The 27,070-nt window shown below is 37.6% G+C and overlaps 1 protein-coding gene across 1 annotated transcript; it reads left to right on the forward strand.

The window, feature by feature from the left end:
• The first annotated feature begins 19,084 nt into the window (after positions 1 to 19,084).
• LOC137089412 (dynein light chain Tctex-type 5) lies at positions 19,085 to 26,863 on the forward strand. Its single transcript, XM_067452985.1, has 2 exons — positions 19,085 to 19,209; positions 25,125 to 26,863. The coding sequence occupies exon 2, from the start codon at positions 25,136 to 25,138 to the stop codon at positions 25,808 to 25,810; it is 675 nt and encodes a 224-aa protein (XP_067309086.1). The 5' UTR covers positions 19,085 to 19,209; positions 25,125 to 25,135; the 3' UTR covers positions 25,811 to 26,863.
• Positions 26,864 to 27,070: the final 207 nt, after the last annotated feature.

Raw genomic sequence — 27,070 nt, forward strand, 5'->3', positions numbered from 1 at the left:
GTTCGCTAGGATGACGGTGCAGTCCTTTGACCTGTGTGTTCTTTGACCTATGATACTATTAACCACAAACATATTTTTTTCTCAGGTGTTGTTAAACAAGTATAACAAGAAGAAACGTTCTTGGTATCTCTGGAACTCGCCACTGGGCTGACAGTTCTCTGCCATTTAAATAATTGACCTCACGGCCTAACAGGATAGCAAAGCATCCACTGGTGGCACAACGGAAGGCAGTACATCATCTGTATATTTGTCACTGTATCATAATGAAAATTCATACATACTTCTCATTTGTCCTTTCACATACTGTGTAGCAGGGAGTATGCATACTCACATACAGGGCTTTAAAAACCTGCACATTTGAGATGCTTTGATAATCGTCTAACTCACCTCATTATATTAGCACAGAGTTCTTCAGAGGCTTGAATGTTGTGTTTCAAATAAGAGAGACAACAAGAGCCGAATGCCTGGTGCCCGAGGGCGCTTAACGCTGTGCAATTAATAAAACACATGCAAATTAAGATAACATCATCTGATCACACTCACTCACAACACAACCAAACACACACAACACAACACAACACAACAAATACAGAAACGCACCGGAAAATACTCACAACGCAACCAAATACAGAAACACACCGGAAAATACTCACAACGCAACCAAATACAGAAACGCACCGGAAAATACTCACAACGCAACCAAATACAGAAACACACTGAAAATACTCACAACGCAACCAAATACAGAAACGCACCGGAAAATACTCACAACGCAACCAAATACAGAAACACACTGAAAATACTCACAACGCAACCAAATACAGAAACACACTGAAAATACTCACAACGCAACCAAATGCAGAAACACACTGAAAATACTCACAACGCAACCAAATGCAGAAACACACTGAAAATACTCACAACGCAACCAAATACAGAAACACACTGAAAATACTCACAACGCAACCAAATACAGAAACACACTGGAAATACTCACAACTCACCCAAATACAGAAACACACTGAAAATACTCACAACGCAACCAAATGCAGAAACACACTGAAAATACTCACAACGCAACCAAATGCAGAAACACACTGAAAATACTCACAACGCAACCAAATACAGAAACACACTGAAAATACTCACAACGCAACCAAATGCAGAAACACACTGAAAATACTCACAACGCAACCAAATGCAGAAACACACTGAAAATACTCACAACGCAACCAAATACAGAAACACACTGGAAATACTCACAACGCAACCAAATGCAGAAACACACTGGAAATACTCACAACTCACCCAAATGCAGAAACACACTGAAAATACTCACAACGCAACCAAATGCAGAAACACACTGGAAATACTCACAACTCACCCAAATACAGAAACACACTGAAAATACTCACAACGCAACCAAATGCAGAAACACACTGAAAATACTCACAACGCAACCAAATGCAGAAACACACTGAAAATACTCACAACTCACCCAAATACAGAAACACACTGAAAATACTCACAACGCAACCAAATGCAGAAACACACTGAAAATACTCACAACGCAACCAAATGCAGAAACACACTGAAAATACTCACAACGCAACCAAATACAGAAACACACTGAAAATACTCACAACGCAACCAAATACAGAAACGCACCGGAAAATACTCACAACGCAACCAAATACAGAAACACACTGAAAATACTCACAACGCAACCAAATGCAGAAACACACTGAAAATACTCACAACGCAACCAAATGCAGAAACACACTGAAAATACTCACAACGCAACCAAATGCAGAAACACACTGAAAATACTCACAACGCAACCAAATACAGAAACACACTGAAAATACTCACAACGCAACCAAATGCAGAAACACACTGAAAATACTCACAACTCACCCAAATACAGAAACACACTGAAAATACTCACAACGCAACCAAATGCAGAAACACACTGAAAATACTCACAACGCAACCAAATGCAGAAACACACTGAAAATACTCACAACGCAACCAAATACAGAAACACACTGAAAATACTCACAACACAACCAAATACAGAAACACACTGGAAATACTCACAACGCAACCAAATGCAGAAACACACCGAAAATACTCACAACGCAACCAAATGCAGAAACACACTGGAAATACTCACAACGCAACCAAATACAGAAACGCACCGGAAAATACTCACAACGCAACCAAATACAGAAACACACTGAAAATACTCACAACGCAACCAAATACAGAAACACACTGGAAATACTCACAACGCAACCAAGTACAGAAACACACTGGAAATACTCACATGGATCCCAGCATTAATTGCAGTATTAAGTCTGTCACCATTGTTGAGATTCATATGCTGATTCTTGATATATGTCCAAACTTTCCCCCTTTAGTATATTTTTAAAAAATCAATATTTAAAACGTCTGATCTGTGACAAGCAAGTTTTGTTGGTGAATATTATTTAGTGATGAGTTTAGTCAAACATTATTCTTCCTGATACAGTTTGTTTTGTTTACACTGTAACAAAAAACACAACTTACTTAATATTCCAAGTCAAATTGCCTAGCTAAAGGAAACACTGATCTCCATAATGGTGACCAAACTTTTTCAAAAACATTAAAATCTAAACCTGTTCATTCTCAATAAGAGCTTCTATAGATGTCTTTCAAAATCTGCAAGACAGCGGCTCACTAGGACCGAAATGAGGAAAACAATGGTATGATTGTACCCTAAGGACCAATTGTGTACCTTTAAAGGTACATTTATTTGTTTTGCTGCCCAAAGAACAACATTGTACCTCCACTGTACCTTTTTTTCTAAGAGTGATTAGCACCCTGTCATTTTGAAGCTCACGATAAGCTCTGGTTTGCACAGAGCCATGAATTATCTTGTTGTTGATGATTCCCTGCAAAGACATGACTCAATCTAATCATTCACACGTCATGTGTCTTATGTAGTCTCTGCATTTTGAACCGATAAGATCCTCCTTTTATCAGGGTGCAATCCTAAGGAGGAACGGTGTTAGAAATCTAGCTGGTTTCGACAGCAGAATTTGGGCTGTTTGGCTGGCTCAGATACTCTCTTGAGGGAGTTTGGACTCATTTATTTCCTTCCCATCAGCAGAGGGCTCATACAAATGCTAGATGAATACAATCGCAGCTCACATATCACAGCACGTACCCTGCCTCTCATGGACTAGGCAAAAAAAAGCACACGGTGTACATAATACATTAGCTTTATAAAGGTGCAGTGCAACAATGGAATGGCTCCTAAACGCGGAGACTCCAGACTTATCTGAGCTATTATTCAGATATATTTTGACTGATAAGTTGAATTCCTGCTGTATCTTTCCTCCTATAAAACATTCTCTCGCAAGGCAAGCCGCCAATTTTTATGTTTTTACAACAGACAGACATTAGGGAGTTTCACTTGTCACTCCCATAAAAACTAATTTTATCTTTTGGCCAGATTTAAGAGCTCTTGTATTTCAAAGATAATCCCCTGAAGTTATATCTCTCACTGCACACCGCCTGAGAACTTTGAAAATAACCTAAAAAACACACCAAGAGCATCCTTGTTGTTCAGTTGACCCTTAGTGGTAAGAGTCTATTCTCAACCTCAGAGCATCCTCACGCTGTGTTAATCTACTCAAAAAGGACACGGACACACACACACACACACACCCTGCCTCCTACTCAAATGAACTTAAACCACTAGTGTTATTGTGTAGGCATAGACAGTCACACACTCACTAACATAATCTGTTCCTAAACCTAAAGTCTAGACAGCAAAAAGCATTAGGCAGCAAAATTATGCTTCTTTACAAGATACCTAATTTTCACCTAATAATCACAGACTTATGTTAGATGTGATTAATCGATTTGACAGCACTAATATTTATCATTTATAGTTTAAAAAGTACAGTAGGCCTTTGTAAATATATACTATATTACCAAAAGTATTGGTCCGCTCCTCCAGATCTCTGAGTTCAGGTGTTCAATTTCTTCATGGCCACAGGTGTATAACTCCAGCTCTCGGCCTGCAGACGCTTCTACACACATTAGTGAAAGAATGGGTCGCTCTCAGGAGCTCAGTGAACTCAAGTGTGGGGTTGTTTTTCAGGGCTTGGCTCCTTATTTCCAGTAAAAGGAACTATTAATGCTTCACCAAGACATTTTGGACAATTTCATGCTCCCATCTTTGTGGGATCAGTTTGTGGACGGCCCCTTCCTGTCCCAGCATGACTGCGCTCCAGTGCACAAAGCGTCGGTCCATAAAGACATGGATGAGGAGTTTGGTGTGGAGGAACTGGACTGGCCTGCACAGAGTCCTGAGCTCAACCCGATAGAACAGCTTTGGGATGAATTAGAGCGGAGACTGAGAGCCAGGCCTTCTCGTCCAACATCAGTGCCTGACCTCACAAATGAGCTTCTAGAAGAATGGGCAAAAATCCCCATAAACACACTCCTAAACCTTGAGGAAAGCCTTCCCAGAAGAGCTGGAGCTGTTAGAGAGGGTGGGCCGACTCCAGATTAAACCCCACGGGTTAACACTGGGATGGCATTAAAGTTTATCTGATAAGTTTTGGCAAAGTGTTGTTAGTGTAACAATGCTACCATCAAACTCTGAAGGAAGTAACAGATAAATTATAAGGTCAGGAGACACAAATGTCACAACTCATCTGTAACTGGTGACAGTACGGTTTGTGGATGGACATTTCCACTGTGAAACTGAGGGGTTGTACTCGTTTCAGTATTAGTTTACTGTGGGCATGTTTATTTGTGTTATAAATAACCCTCAGGGTTAGAGTTGTGATTCTTATCAGCTTGATACCATTACGCAGGTCTTTGCACTTACACACACTCGTGAGAAAAACAGCCTATACAAACATTTGTACTCATAATATGGGAGTAGAATTAACAATGGGTAAATAGACACATGGAAAGCCAGATTGAGTACGCTGTGTTCATGGAAAATACATCCAATAATCAGCAAGACTGACAGCACAACAGCAGTATTTTCCTTTTTAAAGCTTTAATGCTATACATGACACAAACAACCGAGCATTGTATTGCTTCATTCATAACAGCAGAAAGTACAAGAAATTCCCCAGTAGATTTCTTGTTCTCTTTTGTTGTTGTTGTTTTTACTCCCCCTTTTTTACTCTAGAAAAATGAGCAGAAGATAGTTGAGAGAGGTCTGGTTTATGAGTCTGAAGAACAGGGGAGTTTTTGGAGAGATGGCACGGGGCTGTCCCGGTCTGACAGACGAACGGAGACGTCTCTTACATTCCATGCTTTTGACAATCTTTATTTGTTAATTTATTTATTTGCATCACTATAAATTATCACTGCTTTTCAAATACATTTTAACCAGACATTATTTTAATTTATTTATTACAAAACATTTTATAGATTGACTGTACTCTTATTAAAGTGCACATTCTCCTTCATCACATCTACAAACAAATGCTCTTCTTCCTCAGTCATTCTGTCTCGTTTCCAGTCTAAATATCTAATAATTCTTAAATCAAGATGCATTTACTAGATCAGTAAAACGACACAAGATATTTTTTCTTGTTTTCCTAAAAATAAAATCAAAATGAAGTGAGTTTTTGCTTAAAACAGGCAAAATGATCTGCCATTGGGGTGAGAAAAATAATCTTATTTCTGATTGAAATCTTGTTTCCGTCCCAATCAGAAATAAGATTATTTCTCTCACCCCATTGGCAGATCATTTTGCCTGTTTTAAGCAAAAACTCTCTCTTCATTTAGATATTTTCCCCCAATGCATTAAAAGATTTTTTTTTCAGCCACTTTGTTTTTATTGTTTATGCCAAAACAGTGATGTTTACAACTTGTTATACAGTAGAAATGGATTCAACACCTAATAATCATATAGAAACAATACCAAGTACTTTTCCTCAAAAATGCCTGCCTCTTATCCAGGGCTATTCATCTATTTTGGGACTCGATTGCCAGAAAACAAGAACAAATATCTTTTGACTCATCGAGTGAATGCTTCTTGATTTAAGAATTTAATTTAAGAACTTAAGAATTTTTTGATATTTGGACTGGGAAAAAAGATTCTTAATAAGAAGAGCATTTTTTGCAGTGTATGTTCTCTTTATTATTATTGTCAGGAAAGGCCCCTGTTGGGTTTTCCTCTGACTGAGTAGAGCTCTTGTCCTCCACCCACAGTCTCGCCTCCTTCATTCTCTTTCTGTTTCAGCTTTTGGCCTGAAGTGTGTGAGGCTCTCGTCTCCCTCGATTACATTATCATCCCTGCTGCACACCTTTAAAACCACAACCACCCACTCTTCTGAATGTCACCTCTGAAATACCCCGTCAACGAGTCAAGCATAAACACCCACATCTCTGTTAAATCAAAAGTTCAGTTCTGGGCATCTCAGCTTTGTGTGAGTGTGTATAGTTAATAACAGTAATGTGTCACTATGGGCCGATCAATGGCCTTCAGAATGAGGAAGAATTTGGGAAACACCTCAGAATCTTTCCTAAACCGGCTGAATTTATTCTGAATACACTTCTCTCTTCTTGTTAGCCAAGAAGGTTCTCAACTTGAAAAATTTGATTATAATTTTTTCGGAAGGGCGATTTTGTTTTTAAATCGTGTGTGTGTGTGTGTGTGAATTCAGCCTTAATAAATAAATAAAAAACATCCATCTGATCCTCTTCATTTAGAGGCGTGATCAACGGGCATAGTTCAAATGAGTCTACGCAACTGGATAGTCCTTCAGCCAATCAGAGCACAAGAGGAGTGATCAACGGGCATAGTTCAAATGACTCTACGCAATTGGATAGTCCTTCAACCAATCAGAGCACAAGAGGAGTGATCAACCCATCGCTTCTCAATCCGTCATAGTGTTAAACCAGCCATTAGCACGTCAGGTGGATGAGCCAATCTGTGATTGGTTCCCACAAATGTGCAACATAAGCAGTAGAAATCAATGTACAGGTTCATGCGCCAAATTAGTTTTACAGAAATCAGCCGATTTAACAGTTCATTATTAAAAATGCATCTGTTAAAATAACTGGAACAATGTTATCATTTCAGACGTCAGTGATTCTGATTAGAGAAATGATGTGATTATTCCCAAAATTTCAATATGATAATCTTGGCTTTGAGACACCTAGTAAAGACATCATTCTTTTTTCTGATAAAATGTGTCAAACAAAAACTTTGTACTTTGAGGGAAAGTACAAAGTGGTGTCTAACAGAAGTAAATCTCTTTGTCTAAACATGTAGGAGAGCCATAAATCCGCTGATGTTTTTATCCTTTAGTGCTGCTGTGAGGTGCATCTGGGACCCAGGCTGCCAGAACCAGCAGGGAATGCTGTGGGAATTCCCCCTATCTGTTACTTTGGAATGTCTTATTGGTCTGGCGTAATATTTGGGCCTGTAAAAAGACAACGTTCAACGAGAGAGAAAGAGAGAAAGAGAGTCAAAGCCAAGGACAGATGGTGTCTGACACCGTTCAAAGCTGTTTGTTTGTCCCCTTTCATTTTTATTAACCCATCTTAGACTTTCGATCGTTTGCGTAGTACACGGAAAAAGCAAACCCATACATTTTTAAAAAGCACTTTGTATGTATTACTTCCATTCTAATTTCCATTTGCATTACAATGACATATTTCCAGTCCAGATGGGGAACGAGCAGGTCATACTGACAATAAGTTATTAATAATACAGTTTGAGCAAAGATCAGCCATCCACGTGTCATGTTACACGTGATTATTAATGGACAGACTGCTTACGAGAAATCAGTTTTCCCTCTATACTGAGCGTTAATAAGTCATGTAAAATAAACAAAAAGGTTGTACAACAACATAGATTAGAAGAAAATGTGTTTTAGTTGCTTTAAATGTTCTTATACTGTATGTATGTTTCGTATAAATGCACACACTGCCGTTCAAAAGTTTGATCAGTAAGATTTCTTCATATTTTTAGAAGAAGCCTCTTATGCTTTGAATAGATTTTAAAATGTAATTTATTTCTGTGATGCAAAGCTGAATTTCCAGCATCACTACTCCTGTCTTCAGTGTCACAATATCCTTTAGAAATCATGCATGTATATAGACCAATCAGGCATTACATTATGACCACAAGAACACGTGACTCCTCAGACCAGGCCACCTTCTTCCATTGCTCCGTGGTCCAGTTCTGAAGCTCACGTGCCACTGTTGGTGCTTTCGGCGGGGTCAGGGGTCAGAGGTCACCCTGACTGGTCCAAACGCCTCAAACTGAGCTGCTCTGTGTATTCTGACAGCTTTCTATCAGAACCAGCATTAACTTCTGGAGCAGTTTGAGCTCCAGTAGCTCGTCTGTTTGATCGGACCCCACGGGCCAGCCTTCGCTCCCCACGGTCATCAATGAGCCTTGGCCGCCCATGACCCTGTGGCCGGTTCTCCACTGGTCCTTCCTTGGAGCACTTTTGATAGATACTGACCACTGCAGACCGGGAACAGCCCACAAGAGCTGCAGTTTTGGAGATGCTCTGACCCAGTCGTCTAGCCGTCACAATCTGGCCAAACTCGCTCAAATCCTTACGCTTGCCCATTTCTCCTGCTTCACACACATCAACTCTGAGGACTAAATGTTCACTTGCTGCCTAATATACCCCACTCACTAACAGGATGAAGAGATCAGTGTTATTCACTTCACATGTCAGTGGTTATAATGTTATGCCCGACTGGTGTTTCATACATTACATTTTTGCTGGAACTAACGCCTTAAATGAACACCAGACATATGACTGATTACTTTTTACCCTTTAGTGTTGAATTGAAAGTGTGGCAAACAACAGAATCTGCTCTGAATACGGCGTAGAGTAAACTCTGGCAGTAACTGACACAGTCCACATCCGGTGCTGCTGTAGAACGAGCTTTCCTGCGATATTGATCCTATTAGTTAATGCTTTCATCAAATGAGCTGCTGACGCATCAGATCTCGAAAGCCGAAGCCAAACGTTGCAGTGAGACAGCGCTCTTTAGGCTGGAAGCATTGACCCACAAACTGAGAAAATGGTGTTAGAAGTCAAACAACCCTCTGACTTACAACAGTGTGACTCTCATCACATGTGCAATAAAGGAAGTTGGTGTTCTACACTTCACCAATCGTGCATGAATCAGTTCATTCAAACGCTGTTCATGTTTCTGGTTTAATGGAAGACTCCTTTCACAAACAAATGCACACTCATTATTTTTTGCTGAGACAAACTAGGGGGCTTTCCCTGGAAATACTTCAACACACAAAGCTGTGCTTATCTAGCCCTGCCCTGGGCCGGTCCAGAGGAAGTCCACAATATTCTCCCATACAATCCCGGCTTTTGTCAGGAAATGTGGAACAAGGCACCAGACAGGGCCTGTCATGAGTCAGGGCCTTCAGAGTTGCCATGTGGTGGACGGAGGAAGTTAATAATTAAATCCAGTCACTAAACATCAGCGATTGCTCTGTTTGACCACTTCCTCTGTGTTGATTACCACCAGACTTTCCTTAAATACAACATAAAATCCCAAATGGAGCCTCAAATCTTATACCAGCGGTTCTCAACCAGGCTTCAGCAAATCTATATTTTAATTGATTGTATTAACATATGATCTTTCAATTCAAATGATAAAAGAACAAAAATAATAAAGATTGCATGCATTTGTTCAAAAATTATCTTAGATTAGTTGCAGTCAAAAAGGAAACCCACTGATTTTTATGCTCCAAAAGCTGCATTTAATATTACAGACCCTATTTTACCGATCAGGTGCTCTCGGGTGTGTCTGAATAAGGGTTGCCAACTTCTGGAAAATAAAATAAAAGGACAATCGTGGTTCTTTAAAAGGAAAATAAGGGACACTCAAAATATTTGTACTTGAACACTAAAATTAAAGATGCTCAACACGTTATACACTGTAAAAAAATATTAAGAAAAAAAGTTACCTGGTTGCCTTAAAATTGAGTTCATTTAAATCAAAATTGAGTTAATACAATAAACATTTTAAGACAGTTGACAACCTTTTTAAAATATTATTAAAAGATTTTGTAAGCATATTGGGTAATTGTGTGTGTGTTTTATTTCTGATGACGCAGTGAAACATGCCAAATTGTGCCATTTTCATGATTTATCCGTTTTTTTACGTGGTTCAGATATAATGATATTTTGAGTTTCTATTTATTCAACTAATTTCCTTCATTGTATCAACTCAAATTTTTAATTTCAATAAACTCAATTTTAAAGCAAGCAGGTTACTTACTTTTTTAAGTTAAACCAACAAAAACCAACAATTTTTTTTTTTACAGTGTACATGCACTTAGTCTTTGGTCTTAGACATTAGTCAAAAAAGAAAACCCCTGATTTTTATGCTCCAAAAGCTGCATTTAATTACAGACATATTACAGACCCGATTTAACCGATCTGAGCTCATTGCCAGGTGCTCTCGGACAGTCGTGGTTCTTTAAAGGAAAATAAAGGGACATCAAATATTTGTACTGTACCACACAGTGTGTCATTTCAGTATCTGCTGTGTATATACTTTAATTCAGTATATTAACATAAGTGTTCTTTTAGAATTTGAATTAAAAGATTAACACAAAGATGCACGACATTTTATACATTTATTAGTTCTAAAATAGTTTTAGACATTAATTGGAGTCAAAAAGGAAAAGCTGTATTTAATATTAGACATATATTACAGACCCTATTTGACTGATCTGAGCTCATTTCAGGTGCTCTCCGGTGTGTCCGAATTAGGGCTGCCAACTTCTGGAATATAATAAAGGACAATTGTGGTTCTCTAAAGGAAAATAAGGACACTCAGAATATTTGTACTGGAACACACAGTGTGTCATTTCAGTATCTGCAGCGGTGTGCATAAAAGGTTCTCAGTTTAAACACATTTGGGTCATTCCGTGTCAAAATCAAAACCAAATTTCAGAAACTTTCCCGGCTAAGTTTTTTGCTCGTTAATTTTGTTTCTGAAGAAAGACAAACGAAGAAAAGACAAAATATTAAATGTGATGGTTGCATATTTACAGAGGAATTCAATATTTTGTAGTGGGGTTTAGAATGACAATTTCCCCAGGGGTGTAGAAAAGGCTTTAGAAAGATGGCAGCATCATTATTGTAGTTTTACACAGAGATTGGCCGGTCTGTTAGGTAAATCAGATGACTTTAGCAATTGACTTGCTTCTTGACTGATCAACAATGGGAAAAAGCACTTGTGTTTTTTTTTAATCAAAGTTTGCACGCCTGTAACTCATTTTTAACCTTCATATCGTGTTCGATTCTAATTCTTAAAACACTTTTTACTTTTGGGTTCTTAAGTAGTAAAACGCATTGCGCCGGGTGTATGATAGGGCCCATTATTTCTCTTATAGGATAAGACCAAAAGTATTGATGACTCATCCTGCACTGCATAGATTTGGTCCAATCAAATGCTCTCCAGCATGAGAATGCCCCGCCCACTGACACAGAGTGCAACAGTAAGCATAAAATCATGGTTAGAGTTAATTCACCCACAAATGGACAATGTTATTGCAAAACTGTATGAATTTGTTCTGACATTTTTAATAATTTAACTAATTCACACATTCTAAGTCAGTGGAGTTTAAAGGTGCAGCATGTAATATTTATGAGGCTCTATTAACAGAAACTATAATATCTATAACCATGTCTTCAGTGGAGTATAAAGACCTCACATAACGAGCCATTCTGTTTTTATTACCTTAGAATGAGCCATTTCTATCGACACACGCCGTGGGTCCCTTACAGTGAAGCCGCCATTTTGTGCTGCCATGTCTCTACGGTGGCCCTAAAGGGACAAACTTCTCTAAAGAGCTCTAACTACTCTGCTTTCTCACACCATATGTGTCCTGTGTGGGCCACCGTAGCTTCTCTGTGCGTCAGAAGGGAGGAGTGAGCGGGTGCAGTTCATAACCTCACCACTAGATGCCGATAAAACTTACACACTGCACCTTTAAAACATTGTTTTTTTATTGTATGAACAAAATGAGGGAAGTCATACAGGTGTGGAACGACTATTTTTATGCTTCGGCTGAACTTTCCCTTTAATAATTTTGCCGTAACTAAAGCAGGTTCAACAATAAGGGATGAGCCCTTGATTCACAAGCAGTGTTTCTATATAAGGGTCTCTGGGTTTATTTACACTGCATATGAGTGATAGCATCTGGCCAACAGGGTCACAGTTTATGTTACTCAGCAGAGGTAGGTGTGTGTGTGGAAAGGAAACGAAACTCCTGTCTGACGCCATTTTTTTGTTGTGGTTCCCAAACGTGATTCACTGGTTCTAAGACTAGCTCTGGAAACACTAAGTGGGTGACTCTGGATTACTTACTCAGAGTGAGAAATGCACCCCAGCTTTTTACTGTTAATTTTTACTCACGCAGGCTTACTCAAAACATCAAACGGTTACACCGTCAGGCTAGGAAAGCTGTGGGATATTTATGAGACAAACTCAGATGTTTACGTTTAAAATTAAACTTTCGTTTCATACTTTCGTCACAGTTAACAAGTTAGTGAAAAGGTGACATTGATTAGAAATTTTTTGATTCATGTTTTTACATTATATACTCACAACGGCTGCATTTATTAAAAAACAAAAAGAAAAAGAAAACAAGTTACACTGGCATCATTGAGTACTTGTGTATATAATTGGACTGTAACACTGATATTGACTACATGTACTTACTATAGGGGTAGGTTGAGGGATAATTGAATTTAATTATGCATAATTTACTGTTATTATTATAGTAAGTACATGTAATATGTAACAAAGACACTGTAAAATAAAGGGTTACCAAAAACTGTAATATTTTGAAATTCTACTACAATTTAGCACAACTGTTTTCTATATTAAAACAGTGCCTGTCAAAAGTTTGGAATCACAATAAAATAAAAAACGTTTTTTGAAAGTGATAACCAAGGCTTTGTTTATTTAATTACAAAAAAAAAAATAACTTCTGTGCGAATATACAATAAAGCGTAATATATTCCTGTGATCAAAGCTGAATTTATCATCATTACTCCAGTCTTCAGTGTCACATGATCCTTCACTAATCACTCATTTGAGACTCAAGAATCTTAATAATTAAATTAATAATTTCTTACCAATGTTGAAAACAGTTGTGCTACCTAAAGGTGCCCTAGAATGAAACTATGTTAAATTGTTTTCCAGGTACATTTACAACCCTATACATTGTGCCTAGGATGTAATGCTCTGTTTTTGCCTTATTTGGAAGAGTCATGAATATTAATGTTGAGCTCTGCTCTGATTGGCTTATTTCAGCAGCTCACAGCAGTTCAGCGAATCAGCTCGTGAGTCCTGACAGAACACAGACTGACTGAACGACACTTTAAGCAGAACATCTCAAATGGAGATTAATCAAATGCAGCTTACTTGTTTATTGGTGTTTTCAGATCATCCGTGCGAGAGAGAGAGAGAGAGAGCTCGCGTTCGTGCGGTTGCCAGATTTCAGTAATTAAATCCCCCAAACAGAGCTTTTCTGTGAAAATAACTTTATTATCCGGTGTTTTAACTAAACATGTCCAATCTGGCAACCATATGCACACGAGCTCTCACTCTTGTGCACGGACGATCTGAAAACACCAAAAAACAAGTACGCTGCATTTCATCAATCGTAATTGACTGTCGGGTGGAAAAGGTGACGTTTGCTAGACGCATCGAGTGAATTATCTAAGCAAAGTATCTACGGTTGTATTTTGTAATACAAAATAATATTACCCTTTGTCATTAGACACACTATTTAGTTTGGTATGGTACTGTGAGTTTCCTATTGTTACTCTACTAGCATCTCGCGTTATCTAGACAATGCGGTCTCTCGAAGAAACTTTCAATTTAATCAGAAATTGTTTAAACAGTCAATAAGTGGATAAATCGCTGCTCACTGCTTGCAGGAATATAGTCGCCCCTTTCTCCAGTGAAGACGCGGAGCGAAGCTTGCTTGAAATGGGCCGAACAAACGAACGATTTGTTGTGTTATCCGATTATATTAAACCTCAACCGTGTGTCCTGAGAGGCGTTTTTGCAATCTTCGAGTGTCTTGTTGACCATCAGTAGATTCGGCTTGTTGGACAGATGCACATGTTGGGGCGTGCATATAAATGATCCCCAACGCTTACGTCACGGTTGGGTTTATGTTGAGGAGCACTTTTTTCCGTGGTGTTCTTGATTTATGAGATTTACATCAGAAGGAGGAGGCGATGGTGTTTGAGACTCACAGTATGTGATGTGTATGTTCTGAACTCTTATTATTTCACCATGGCAAGGTTAATTACATTAACCTTTAATATTTTCTTTATGATTATATGCCTAATTCGTTGATGATTAGAAACTTCAAAAGAGCAATTAAAATACATTTGAAATGTTTTTAGAGTCACTTTTGATCAGTTTAATCTACCTTTACCTAATACAATTAATTTATTTATGCATGCATAAAAAAAAATAAAAAAAAAGTGGCATTTTCGTGCCATGCACACCCACCCGTTCTGTGTATGAAACATGGTGCATTTAACTGTGATTCAGAAAGTTAATCTGATACCATGATTAAAGTCAATGAAAAATGCATCAGCGTAGCTCTCGATGAATAATGCAGAGACACAGAATACTTTGATATGATAATAGTTCAAAATGTCATTTCGGGTATGAATCGGTCCTTTTTAAACTATGGATTAAACTTCAAAGCCTTTCCGATGGAGAACGTTTTGTCTGATGTTTCGTAGTTTTCCCTCTTCTGTGGAACAAAAAAGGTAGACATTTCAATTCAATAGCAGTTTATACTGACGGTGAATATAAAGCTTTAAAAAAGGCAGAAAATTCTCGATTCTGAAAGAAATCGGTCGCAAATCTTTTGTGTTCTGACATTTACATAAGGGTGAATAAATGACGACGTGTCCCTTTAAAACAGCGTATTGTGAAGTAAAAGGTCTGCATTAATAGATTTTCTCAAGACTGACAAGGTTATCTCCGTTCCAGTTTGAGCACAGGCTGATCCCTTGCTCTGCCAAATCTCTCATTAGGCCTGAAGAACATGGCATTTCATTGTGTAACTCTAGAGCCCTCAGGCCCGTCGAGTACAGATACAAGTTAACCTTGGTGTTGAATTACGGATTGATTTGTTAATGAGCGCTTCGAACTCCTCGTGCATCAAAACCACGTTAAACTAGATCAACCACATAGCAACACCCTAGCAACCACCCACACTGCAAAAATGCTCTTCTTACTCAGTATTTGTGTCTTGTTTCTCGTCCAAACATCTAAAAAGTCTTAAAGCAAGAAGTATTTACTAGACAAGCAAAAGTAATTGTCTTGTTTTTGGGGAAAATAACTCAAAATGAAGAGAGTTTTTGCTTAAAATAAGATAAATAATCTGCCAATGGGGTGAGAAAAATAATGACAGATTATTTCTCTCACCCCATTGACAGATTACTTAGCTTATTTTAAGCAAAAACTCATGATTTTGAGTATTTTTGTCCGCAAAACAAGAGAATAATTTTTACTTCTCTAGTAAATGTTTCTTAATGTAAGAATTTTTTGACATTTTGACCAGAAACAAGACAAAAATACTGAGTAAGAAAAGCGTTTTTTTAATGCAAAACACCAGAGTAAAACTTTGGTAATGATCTGATGGTAAACACTGTACTTTTTCTTCAGAAAAATTAAAGTTTTAGTTGTGTACTGTGACAGAGAGCTCTCCATCTCTATGAAACACGGTTTATTTATGCATTCCCATCTCAAAGGTCTTGCCTTTTCTAACTCCACTAGTTTATTGATACATCTCCAGACATGCCCAGGCACGCTTTAACTTGCTGACCTGTACGCGTCTGTCATTTATTTCCTCACAATGTTCCTGTTTCGCATGACTAACAAGAAGATTACAGAGGTAAATTTGGGGTGGAAGGTCTGTTTGACATTAGGCATATGATCATGATTATGACATTAGATGAGTATTTGTCAGTGATGTTCTCTGAGATAAAGCAGGGATGGGTTCAGTGAGTCTGAATGTGACCGCATCCTTCTTTTCCTCTGGATTGCAGTGGAAACAGATGGTTCTGCTGATACCACCCACTGTTAAAGGGATAGTGCACTTTAAAATAAAAATGCGGTCATCCTTTACTCACCCTCAAGTTGTTTCAAACCTGTATGAGTTTCTTTCTTCAGCTGAACACAAGGGAAGATATTTTGAAGAATGTCAGTAACCAAACAGTAAACTGGAGCCATTGACTTCCATAATAGGAAAAAAAAATACTATGGAAGTCAATGGCTCCAGTTTACTGTTTGGTTACTGACATTCTTCAAAATATCTTCCCTTGTGTTCAGCTGAAGAAAGACACTCATACAGGTTTGAAACAACTTGAGGGGGAGTAAAGGATGACCTTACCTCTCTCAAATACAAGAGATTAATCTGGCATTAGTCTCTCTGCCATGCAGCTAAAGCCCTATACTGGAAATACAAAAATATCACTAGCACTTCACAATAAGGTTTTAATACTGTACAGCCAAATCAAATTTTGTTGCAATATTGTCCTGTTTTACACTGAAGCTGCTTTGATACAATCGTCATTGTAAAAGCGCGATATAAAAAAAAAGTTGATTGATAGTTAAAGGGTTAGTTCACCCAAAAAGAAAAATTCTATCAATAATTTCTTACCCTCCTGTGGTTGGCCAGCCGTCAGACCTCCGCTCATCTTCACACACAGATGAAGATATTAGTGTTGAAATCCGATGGCTCAGAAAGGCGTAGAATAGAAAAGACGATAATTGTTGAGCACTAAAAAAAACAACAACTAAATAACGACTTATATAGTGATGGCTGATTTCAAAACAATGCTTCGAACTGTTATGAGTCAGTGAATCGATTCATGATTCGGATCTCGTGTCAAACTGCTGAAATCACGAGACTTTGGCGTTATTTCAGTCGTTATTTAGTTGTTTAGGTCTATTCTGGCCTCTTCATCAATGATTGTAGAGCCGCTGTAGTGAGATGGGCTTTGTAACGACGTCTTTAGTGCCTTTATGGGTCTTGAGAGAGGAAATGACATTGGTGTCAATGAAGGCCTTTCTGAGCCATCGGATTTCAACACTAATATCTTCATCTGTGTGTGAAGATGAGCGGAGGTCTGACGGCTGGACAACCACATTACGGTAAGAAATTATTGATAGAATTTACCTTTTTGGGTGAGCTAACCCTTTAACAGTAGTGAATGCATTATAGTCTAATCTATACTCACACATATGTTGATGCATCAACTCATGCTAAGAGTGCACTTAGTTAATGCATTATTTAACATAACCAATGCCTGTAGCTTTACTGTTTTTGTAAGGTTCTTACTGTACATATTTACATTAGCAGTTGACACTGACTAAAGATGATCATTTCTAACTCACTATAAAAAGGTTAAAAGGCTGTTGTGTGCTTTATTTAATAATAAGGCATTGATTTGGGCTGTTGCTAAACATAACCCTACAGTAGAAACCATCTGATTGTTAATGGATAGGTATCAATAATACGAGTGTGCAATGTCGCGGAACGTATATAGTATGCCGTTTTTCACATGCATATGATACATAGCGTGTAGAAGATATGCTATTGGGTAGGATGGGGGGTTATATAGTTAATATAATGCCAGTTTTGAGGAGAAAAAAAGAGAAAGAAAAAAAATGCACAAGAAATATAAAGTATTGAGAAAAAAAATAAGTTTTCCAAAAGAAGAAAAAAATAAATTTCTCAAAAACAAATATTCTGCTTATGCATCTACACTAAATCATCCATTTTGTGTATTTCCGAGAAATCTGTGTCAACTGTGTTACTCCTATAAAATCCCTAAAAATCCACAATGGTTTGTTCCAAAGTCGCAAGTCCAGCATCACATTTTGAACACAGTGTGGTACTGGTCATAACTTATCCTCTTCAATATATGATCTTTATTATGGTCTGCACAGAGTTGAGAGTAGATTAATTGACTGTCAACTGTGTTATCAACATGTTTTGGTGAACTTGGATCACTTTATAAATGTGTAGAAAGAAAAAAAACACAAGTTAATCAAGGTCAACTACTAAATAGTCCAAGGCCAGCAGTTTACACAAGACCCTAAAATGTCTGAAATGTCAACAGTGTTACCCATCAACTGAAACGGTTGACACGGATTCACATGCTTCACAATGTTGGCAGTTCAATTCAATTAATTGCTTGTACTTACATTTGTTGAATAAAAATAAAGTTATTATTTTAAAGAGTTTCTCTTTTCCTTTTAAGGTGTCCAGTCAGTCAGGTTACTCCGGTGTCAACTGTGTTACTTTGTTAACTGTGTCACGTGTGGTTTTTAGGTCATAAATCTTTTAAATGTGATCTAAACCATCAGGAAAATAGATATCTCTGGAGATTAAATGATGGGGAATAATACTAAATTCAGCACACTGTGGATTTATGTCACAGCATTTGTCCGTAACACAGTTGACAAAATAATGAATCAAAAGTTAAAGTTTCATTAACATATTTAAAAAGTCATTAGCGCTTAAGATTGCCAAATAACTAATGAGCACTTTAGGGCACATATTCAACAACCTAGTTTATTGATCAAGAATGACTTTAATGTTGATAAAGTACACAACAGCACGTGTGTGCGTGCACATGTGTGTGTGTTCATGTAAATGCATACAGTAAGATAACCTTGCAAAAAACAGTGAAGCTACAGGGATTGTTCACGGTTAGTTCATGTTAACTAATGCATTACAATAAGGTTGTATTAGTTAAAGTGTTACCAAAATATCCATAAAGCAAAATCTATACCAAACAAAAGTAATATGCTACTGGTCAAATAAACGTGATTACCCATGACTAGACCGGACCTCAGCCACAGTTGTTGATCAGGCTTCATGGAGGGCTGAAATAAAAGGCTTTCCATGACTACAAGCAGAGATGCAGTTCTTCAGAGCATGGTGTGAATGATTGCCTGGCCGGCTTTGTTTGGCGTGTCTGCCTATGCAGCCCGTTCTGACAATAATTTACAGGATTGCTCTTTACTTAGAGAAGCAGTCGCAGCAGCGAGCTTAGACTGCTTAGTGCCAACATTAGCGGAGAAGAGTCCATCACTGGAATACCACAATAAGCTGATTTTTCTCCAGCTAAACGGGTAAGGACATTTAGTGTAACCCATCATCGTGGCGATACTGAATACTGCTAACATTGGTCATTATTTTTTAGATGGTTTTGCAATCATATTATGACTTGAGAGATTGACTGTTTTTATATGTTGTGGGTCCCTGAGACGCAAAAGTGTTCAATCTGTTTCTCGAACTCATTTTGACATCTGTTTTTGAAGCTTTAACCCTCACGAAGCAGGCATGCACTTATTTAGAAATGGCGTTTCATAGATTGCCATTGTTTCTGTTTGACCAAAACACATACAACTTTATTTTTTATTGTTTTTTTTATTTTTCATGTTTCTTGTCTGGGGTTTCTGAGATCCCAAAGATATGTAATATTTTTCATGGAGAAAGATCAAACTATATTTGTTATCCCTTCTGACAACATTAGAAATGTCAGGAAAATCAACCGAATATACACTAAAAACTGCTGGGTCAAAAACAACCCAAGTTGGTTTCAAGTTGGGTTGAAAATGGACAAACCCAGTGATTGGGTTGTTTTAACCCAGCAGTTGTTAAATGTTTGCCTAATGTGCTGGGCAGTTTTATTTAACCCAACTATTGTTTAATAATGACTACATTGCTGGTTTAAAATGAAGCCAAAATAGGCTGGAAATTAAATCAGACAATAACTAGAAGCAACAATAATCAAAAGGCGAACATTTAATAAAAAGCAATTTATCATCATTTAATTATTAATCATTAAATTTATGAAAAATATCAATTTATTAGACATACTTTACGTTTATTTTAAGCAAGCAGTCGTAATTTCTACACAATAGTAAAAAAAACAAAAACTACCCAGTAGGTTGGGAAAACATTTAACCCAACCACGGAGCCAAAACCACTGCCGTTAAACAACCCAACCGGTGCGTTAAAAACCGCTGGGTTAAGACCACCCAACCTCTGGCTTAAAAACCGCTGGGCTAAAACAACCCAACCGCTGGGTTTAAACTGCTGGGCTAAGACCACCCAACTTCTGGGTTTAAACTGCTGGGCTAAATCAACCACCACTGGGTTAAAACCGCTGGGCTAAAACAACCCAACCGCTGGGTTTAAACTGCTGGGCTAAGACCACCCAACTTCTGGGTTTAAACTGCTGGGCTAAATCAACCACCACTGGGTTAAAACCGCTGGGCTAAAACAACCCAACCGCTGGGTTTAAACTGCTGGGCTAAGACCACCCAACTTCTGGGTTTAAACTGCTGGGCTAAATCAACCACCACTGGGTTAAAACCGCAGAGCTAAAAACCGCTGGGTTTAAAACAACCCAACCTCTGGGTTAAAACCACCAAGCTAAAAACACTGGAATAAAACAACACAATTGCTGGGTTTAAACTGCTGGGCTAAAACCACACACACTAAAAAATGCTGGGTTGTTTTAACACAATGTTGGGTCAAATATGGACTAACCCAGCAATTGGGTTGCTTTAATCCTGCAGTTGGGTTAAATATTAGCTTAAGACAACCCAATCGCTGGGTTAGTCCATATTTGATCCAAGATTGGTTTTTTTTTACCCAGAATTTAAAAGTGCAACCTCTGGGTTAGAACTGCTAGGCTATAACACAACCGTTGGGTTAAAACTGCTGAGCTAAAACAACCCAACCGCTGGGTTTTTCCATCTTGAACCAAACCTTGGTTGTTTTTAAACGCAGCATTTTTCAGAGTGTACGATATTTATATGAATTAACACTGTGTTTGTGGAGCCTCTGACTGGAGTCCCATTGCCTGTTCACTCTTGCGGCGCTGAGTTTGCTCACCGATGCTGATGGTAAAGATGTGCTCATCTCCTGTACTGACTCATTTGTGCTCTCTCCACACCTGTACTTTCACACGTCTCATGCCCGCTCATTATTGTAACTCTTCCACATGAATGTAGAGCGGTAAGCTGTGGAGTATATACTGTAGATTATGATCTAAAAGAGGCCGAAGAGCTCGACTGAACCTGAGGTGTGGTAAAGGTTGACTAACATCAGCTCACGGTGGGACACAGGTGGGAACTTCCCTGACAGCGCTGATCAAAACCGGCCTCTTCGCATTCTCTTAAAGAAGCTCTTCGGGCTGGCTTCCATGAAGCGGATCAAACTGGCACAATTCTAACGGTTTTCAATTATCATCATCCGCATTTGGGCACATGCTGGGTCTCAAACTATTCCTTTGAGTCATGGGCGAAGAAACCCGTCACACTGAAATCTATATCATCATCATCATGATTATAAAATATTACCATAATTATAGAAACCTCAGCAAAGAGGTGTTTGTGTTTTTTTAAATTAACATCTTAAGGGCCTTTTTTCAGTCAGGAAATGTCATATTCGACATAGCTAATATGCCAATGGGGTGACAAAAATTATCTTAAGCAAAAAACTTAATTTTTAGTTATTTTTCCCAAAACAAGACTACTTTAGCTTGTTTCGTAAATTCTTCTCAATGTAAGATTTTTGATGTTTGGACTTAAAACAGGACAGAAATACTTTTTTTTTTTGCAGTGTAGGAGGAAGATGGATAATTTTGACCCCTATAAAAGGTATTGTTGGCTATCGCCACAGATAAAAATAAAAAAACATTTTTTGCCGTGTTGAGCTATTAAAATCTCCATTAAATCTGACCCATGTGAATGTTATGCAGCAAACAAAGTGATTTCCTTCAGAAACTCGTGTCATTGAGAAAGCAATAGTAAACTTTCATTTCGTGTTACTGGGAAAGGCCCTTAGTCTCTCACTGTAAGATTACACCATTTATTTTGCATGACCTCTTTTGCAGAGTTGACCTTCCTGTAAGTTTACAATTTCTCAACAAATACATAATTCTCCAGAACTGATGTCTTTTGTGCCTCAGTGACTCTCGGCAGATATAATGACACACTGAACGTTACACGTCAATGCACGAGAATGCTGGCAGGAAATAATGTGTATGTGTGGGGTGTGCATAGATGTACACACCGAATATATTAATCTTATTTAAATAATAAAAATATTAAATCATATACATACAAATATGTATAAATATTATAATGTGTGCTTTGTTTGTTTAATGGTTTCTTTACAACAATTTAGGTCAAAATAAATGTTTGGCTATCACGGATTCTTGAGAAAGGACAAAACATGTCGTAGATGAAAAAAAAAATTGGTATTTTTTGTAGACAAAAGTCTCAGATTATGAAACAGGCTTATGTCTAAAAATGTACATTCACGCTATAAATTCATTTGTCTCCACTCCAGATGCACTAAAAGCATGCAAATGTCATTTTGTCCATTCAAAAACAGTGTAAAGTCTTCAGTTCTGTAATATTGGTATTCAGTAAAAGGAGTGAAATCATAGAATAATGTCCAAAACATAAGGTACAGCCGAGGCCAAATATAAAGTATGAATATATAAAATCTTGAAATTGCATTAGAAGAATTCCCCATATGGAAAAAAAAGGGTCACATTATACAGATGTTTTGGTTTGTCAACCATCACACATAAAACCTGCTGAAGTTGACAAAATGAAAAAAAAAAAAACATTTGGATTTGTGCATTTGTGTTGTACATTTTTCCTCAGTTGTAGCAGCACACGCGCACACAGAGTTGGAATGGCTGTGAACGCAGAGATTTCAATATTGTTTAAAATATTAAAAATAACAATATAAATAACAGACGTTAGAGCTGCTGTAATGTTAGTCCACAGCAGGCAGGATGACAGAACCCAAGGCAGTTTGTTTACAACGGTTCAGACATGACCAAACATAGATCAGACACTTCTGTGAAGATGACTTAAACTGGACTCACCAACTGCAGTTCACAGGAAACTATCACAATACCAGACAAACACGCAAGCATGAGCTCAAACACACAGAGACTACTGACTAACAAGACACAGCTGTGAACAATCAAAACAATGAACCAATGAGAGAACTGAACTGAGAACCCACATGACTAAATCGGCCAATGACAACATGACATGACGAATGAAACAGAACCTACAGACACTGCCTGATTTATTCAGGATTATTCAAAAAATACACAAGGTGACACAACTTTTATAGCCATTTTTACTTAATGGAAATATAATTCAAGATTTGCTTTTTTTGTATGGTTCGATATCATAAACATCTCCGTCTTTTATTATAACAGTGTGTTTTTATTTATTTGTTGCATTAAACAATTTGTACATTGTGGCGTATGTTAAATTACATGTGTGTATAGAGGGTGCTTTTAAAATAATACTAATGAAGAATAAGCAATGAATGTCCTGAGTATACAAATTTACCTTAGATGTAACTTTTTATGTATTTTTATCGTGTTGATATTCTTACTTTATAACATAAATCGAGCTTTTGTGCTTGGGACAGGTTTTGTCCCACAAGAATCAGTGCTATATATGATTCTTCATGCAAAATGTGACCCTGGAGCCCAAACCCAGTCATAAGGGTCAATGTTGAGATGTGTAGATGATCTGAAAGCTGAATTAATAATCTCTCCATTGATGTATGGTTTGTTAGGATAGGACAATATTTGAAAATCTGGAATCTGAGGGTGCAAAAACATCTAAATATTGAGAAAATCTCCTTTAAAGTTGTCCAAATGAAGTCCTTAGCAATGCATATTACTACTAATAATACATTTATGATATGAACATGTGCTAAATATCTTCATGGAGCATGATCTTAATATCCTGATGATTTTTTGGCATAAAAGAACCCTTATAATGTATTGTTGGCCACAGATATCCCTGTGAGACGCCTGATTTGGGCTCCAGGGTCACAAATGTTTATGAAATAAACATTTTATTTTTCTGCGAATGTGCTAGATTATCAATAAATAACTAACAGAGCGCTCTAAACTGTAAAACAATGTTTAGGATTGAGATAATACACTGCAAAAATGCTCTTCTTCCTCAGTCATTCTGTCTTGTTTCCAGTCTAAATATCTAACAATTCTTAAATCAAGATGCATTTACTAGATCAGTAAAACGACATTAGATATTTTTTCTTGTTTTGTTGAAAAAAAAATCTAAATGAAGAGAGTTTTTGCTTAAAACAGGCAAAATGATCTGCCAATGGGGTGAGAAAAATAATCTTGTTTCTTGTTTCCATCCCAAACAGAAATAAGATTATTTTTATGATTAAGCAAAACATATATTATGTCATTTTACTTATCTAGTAAATGAATCTTGATTTAAGAGTTTTTAGTTTGGGCTGAAAACAAGAAAACAATACTAAATACACTCAAAAAAATGATACGTTGGATTTACTTATTTTACTTATTTCAACTGGTTCCACGTACTTGGGTTATGTTGAATTTAATTAACATTAATTATTTCGATAAACATAATTTTTTATTTTCCCCCAAGCTGACCCCGAGCACACACTCTACACTTCACCACAATGACACTAAAAAACACTAACATAACACACACTTTTAAATACCAACATAACAAAACATTAAACATTAAAAAGTCTCTCCATTCTCTTATCTCATTAGAAATGCATAAAATAGCACTTTATTTAAACATTTACTCTCTAAATTCAGCCCAATTGCAAAGCATGATGGGAAGTGAACGGTCTGTTTGATTGGGTTACTGGATTGAATCATGTTATTTGAAAATAAAAGTTATGTCAAAGCGTAACGGTTTTAAGTCAGTTTAACATGAATCAATTACATTTGAACCAGAAACCTGATATCAAGATGATTTGCTTAAATAAAGTGAACAGCATCATAAGTTCATTTTTTTTGAGTGTAAGAAGAGCATTTTTTTGCAGTGTAAATTAAACGAATATGATAACAATAACCAGTTCGTTATATCAAGTAGCTAAAATAAATGTACGACATGCACATTCACCCACTCTTATATTAGCAATAATGTGGATTGTAAGAAATGATAATAATCACATTCGGATGTGATTTGTCTCCGCACAGATTTCTTCCTGATGGCCAATCAGCCTCTCCCCCTCTCACAGGAGACTTTAGCTCAGTTCAATCGCTCCCTGGCCACAGATCCTGGAGCTCCGAGGCGACGTTTGGGCTCCATTTCCACCCACAGGAGCTCCAAAGACCAATCTAAGGACCATCCGCACCACAGAGCCCTATTCCTCAGGCATCCCTCATCCGAGTCCTCGTTCCTGAGCCCCAACCTCAGCTCTTCCCACATCTCCATCGGGAAACGCTTCTCTTTCGCCGGATGGCATCAGGGAGGAAGAGTGAGCTTTTCGGGACTCTACCTTCCCCAACCCATCCAAGAAGTCTATGTGGAGAACACCTACAGAATCGAACCAGAACCAGAGGCCCGTTTCAGCGCCGGCAGAACCCTGCAGATCCTCCAGGACACTTTGGATAGCTATTTGGAAGGTGTGAGCTACAGTCCTGACGCTTGTAGCCAGCTGTGCCAGATGTTAGCCGATCTCGTTCTCAGTAAGCTGAAAGATGTCACTCCGCCGCGATATAAACTGGTGTGCCAGGTGTTGGTCGGGCAGAATGATAAACAAGGTGTAAAGCTGGCCAGCCGTAGCCTAATCAACCCCAACACTGACATACACACATCTGCTGCTTTCCAGAATCACTCACTGTTTGCTGTGGCTATAGTGCATGCTATCTACTTTGAATGAACATTAAAGAGTGAGTTCACCCAAAAAATAAAAATGTGCCCATGATTTACTCACCCTCAAGTCATCCTAGGGGTGTGTGACATTCTTCTTTCCGATGAATAAAAGTTGAGTTATATAAAAATCCTTGTTAATCGAAGCTTTATACTGGCAGGGATGGTTGCTCTGTCTTTGAAGTCCATAAAAATGCATCTAACCGTCATATAACCGCTCCACACGGCTCCGGGAGGTAAATAAAGGCCTTCTGAAGTGACTGGATGGGTTTGTGTAAGAAAAATATCTATATTTAAAACTTTATAAAGTAATGTTTCAGCCGATCGCCGTCCGTATTCAGTTCATGGGAAAAGTGTTGAAAGTGCCTCTGCAGTTCAATTGCTTACGTACGAATCTTGAACTTCGACAAGGCACTCTCAACACTTTTCCACGGGCAGGGATCAGTCGCAACTTTAATTCAGAAAGTTTTAAATTTGGATATTTTTCTCACACAAACGCAATGATTTGCTTCAGAAGGCATTTTCCCCGGAGCCATGTGGAGCGGTTATATGACAGAGAGATGCATTTTTATGGACTTCAAAAACAGAGAAACAATCCCTGCCATTATAAAGCTTGGATTAACCAGGACTTTTATAATATAAATCAACTTTTATTTGTCTGAAAGAAGAATGTCATACAGACCTAGGATGACTTGTGATTCATTTTTGGGTAAAATATCCCTTTAAATGAACAGCCCTTATTATGTGTGTACAATATTCATATATTAAAAACATCCAGTTATATAAAATACTGGTGAACTGGTTTGGAATATTATGTTTTTGAAAGAAGTCTCTAATGCTCACCAATGCTGCATTCATTTGACCAAAAAACACAGTAAAAACAGTATACTTTGCAATATTACTATAGTTATAGTTTGAAATGTATATTATGTGATGGCACAGGTGGATTTTTAGCCATTTCTTCAGTGTCACATGATCTTTAAGAAATCATTCTAAAATGAGGTTAGTGTAATCTTTACACAAGTTTTTATGCCTTAAGAAAATGAAATACAAAAAACATTTATCTTTTACCTTCAAAAATAGAAATTATATATATATATATATATATATATATATATAGGGTTTAGGGTCAGTGAGATTTGTAAATGTTTTTTAAGCAAGTCTCTTATGCTCACTTGATCAATTTAATGGGACTTGCTGAGGGAACATACACTATATAGCCAAAAGTTGTGTGACAAGTTGTGAGGTCAGGCACTGATGTTGGACGAGA

Source organism: Pseudorasbora parva, chromosome 9 (genome assembly GCF_024679245.1).
Source record: "Pseudorasbora parva isolate DD20220531a chromosome 9, ASM2467924v1, whole genome shotgun sequence".
Lineage (NCBI taxonomy): Eukaryota > Metazoa > Chordata > Actinopteri > Cypriniformes > Gobionidae > Pseudorasbora > Pseudorasbora parva.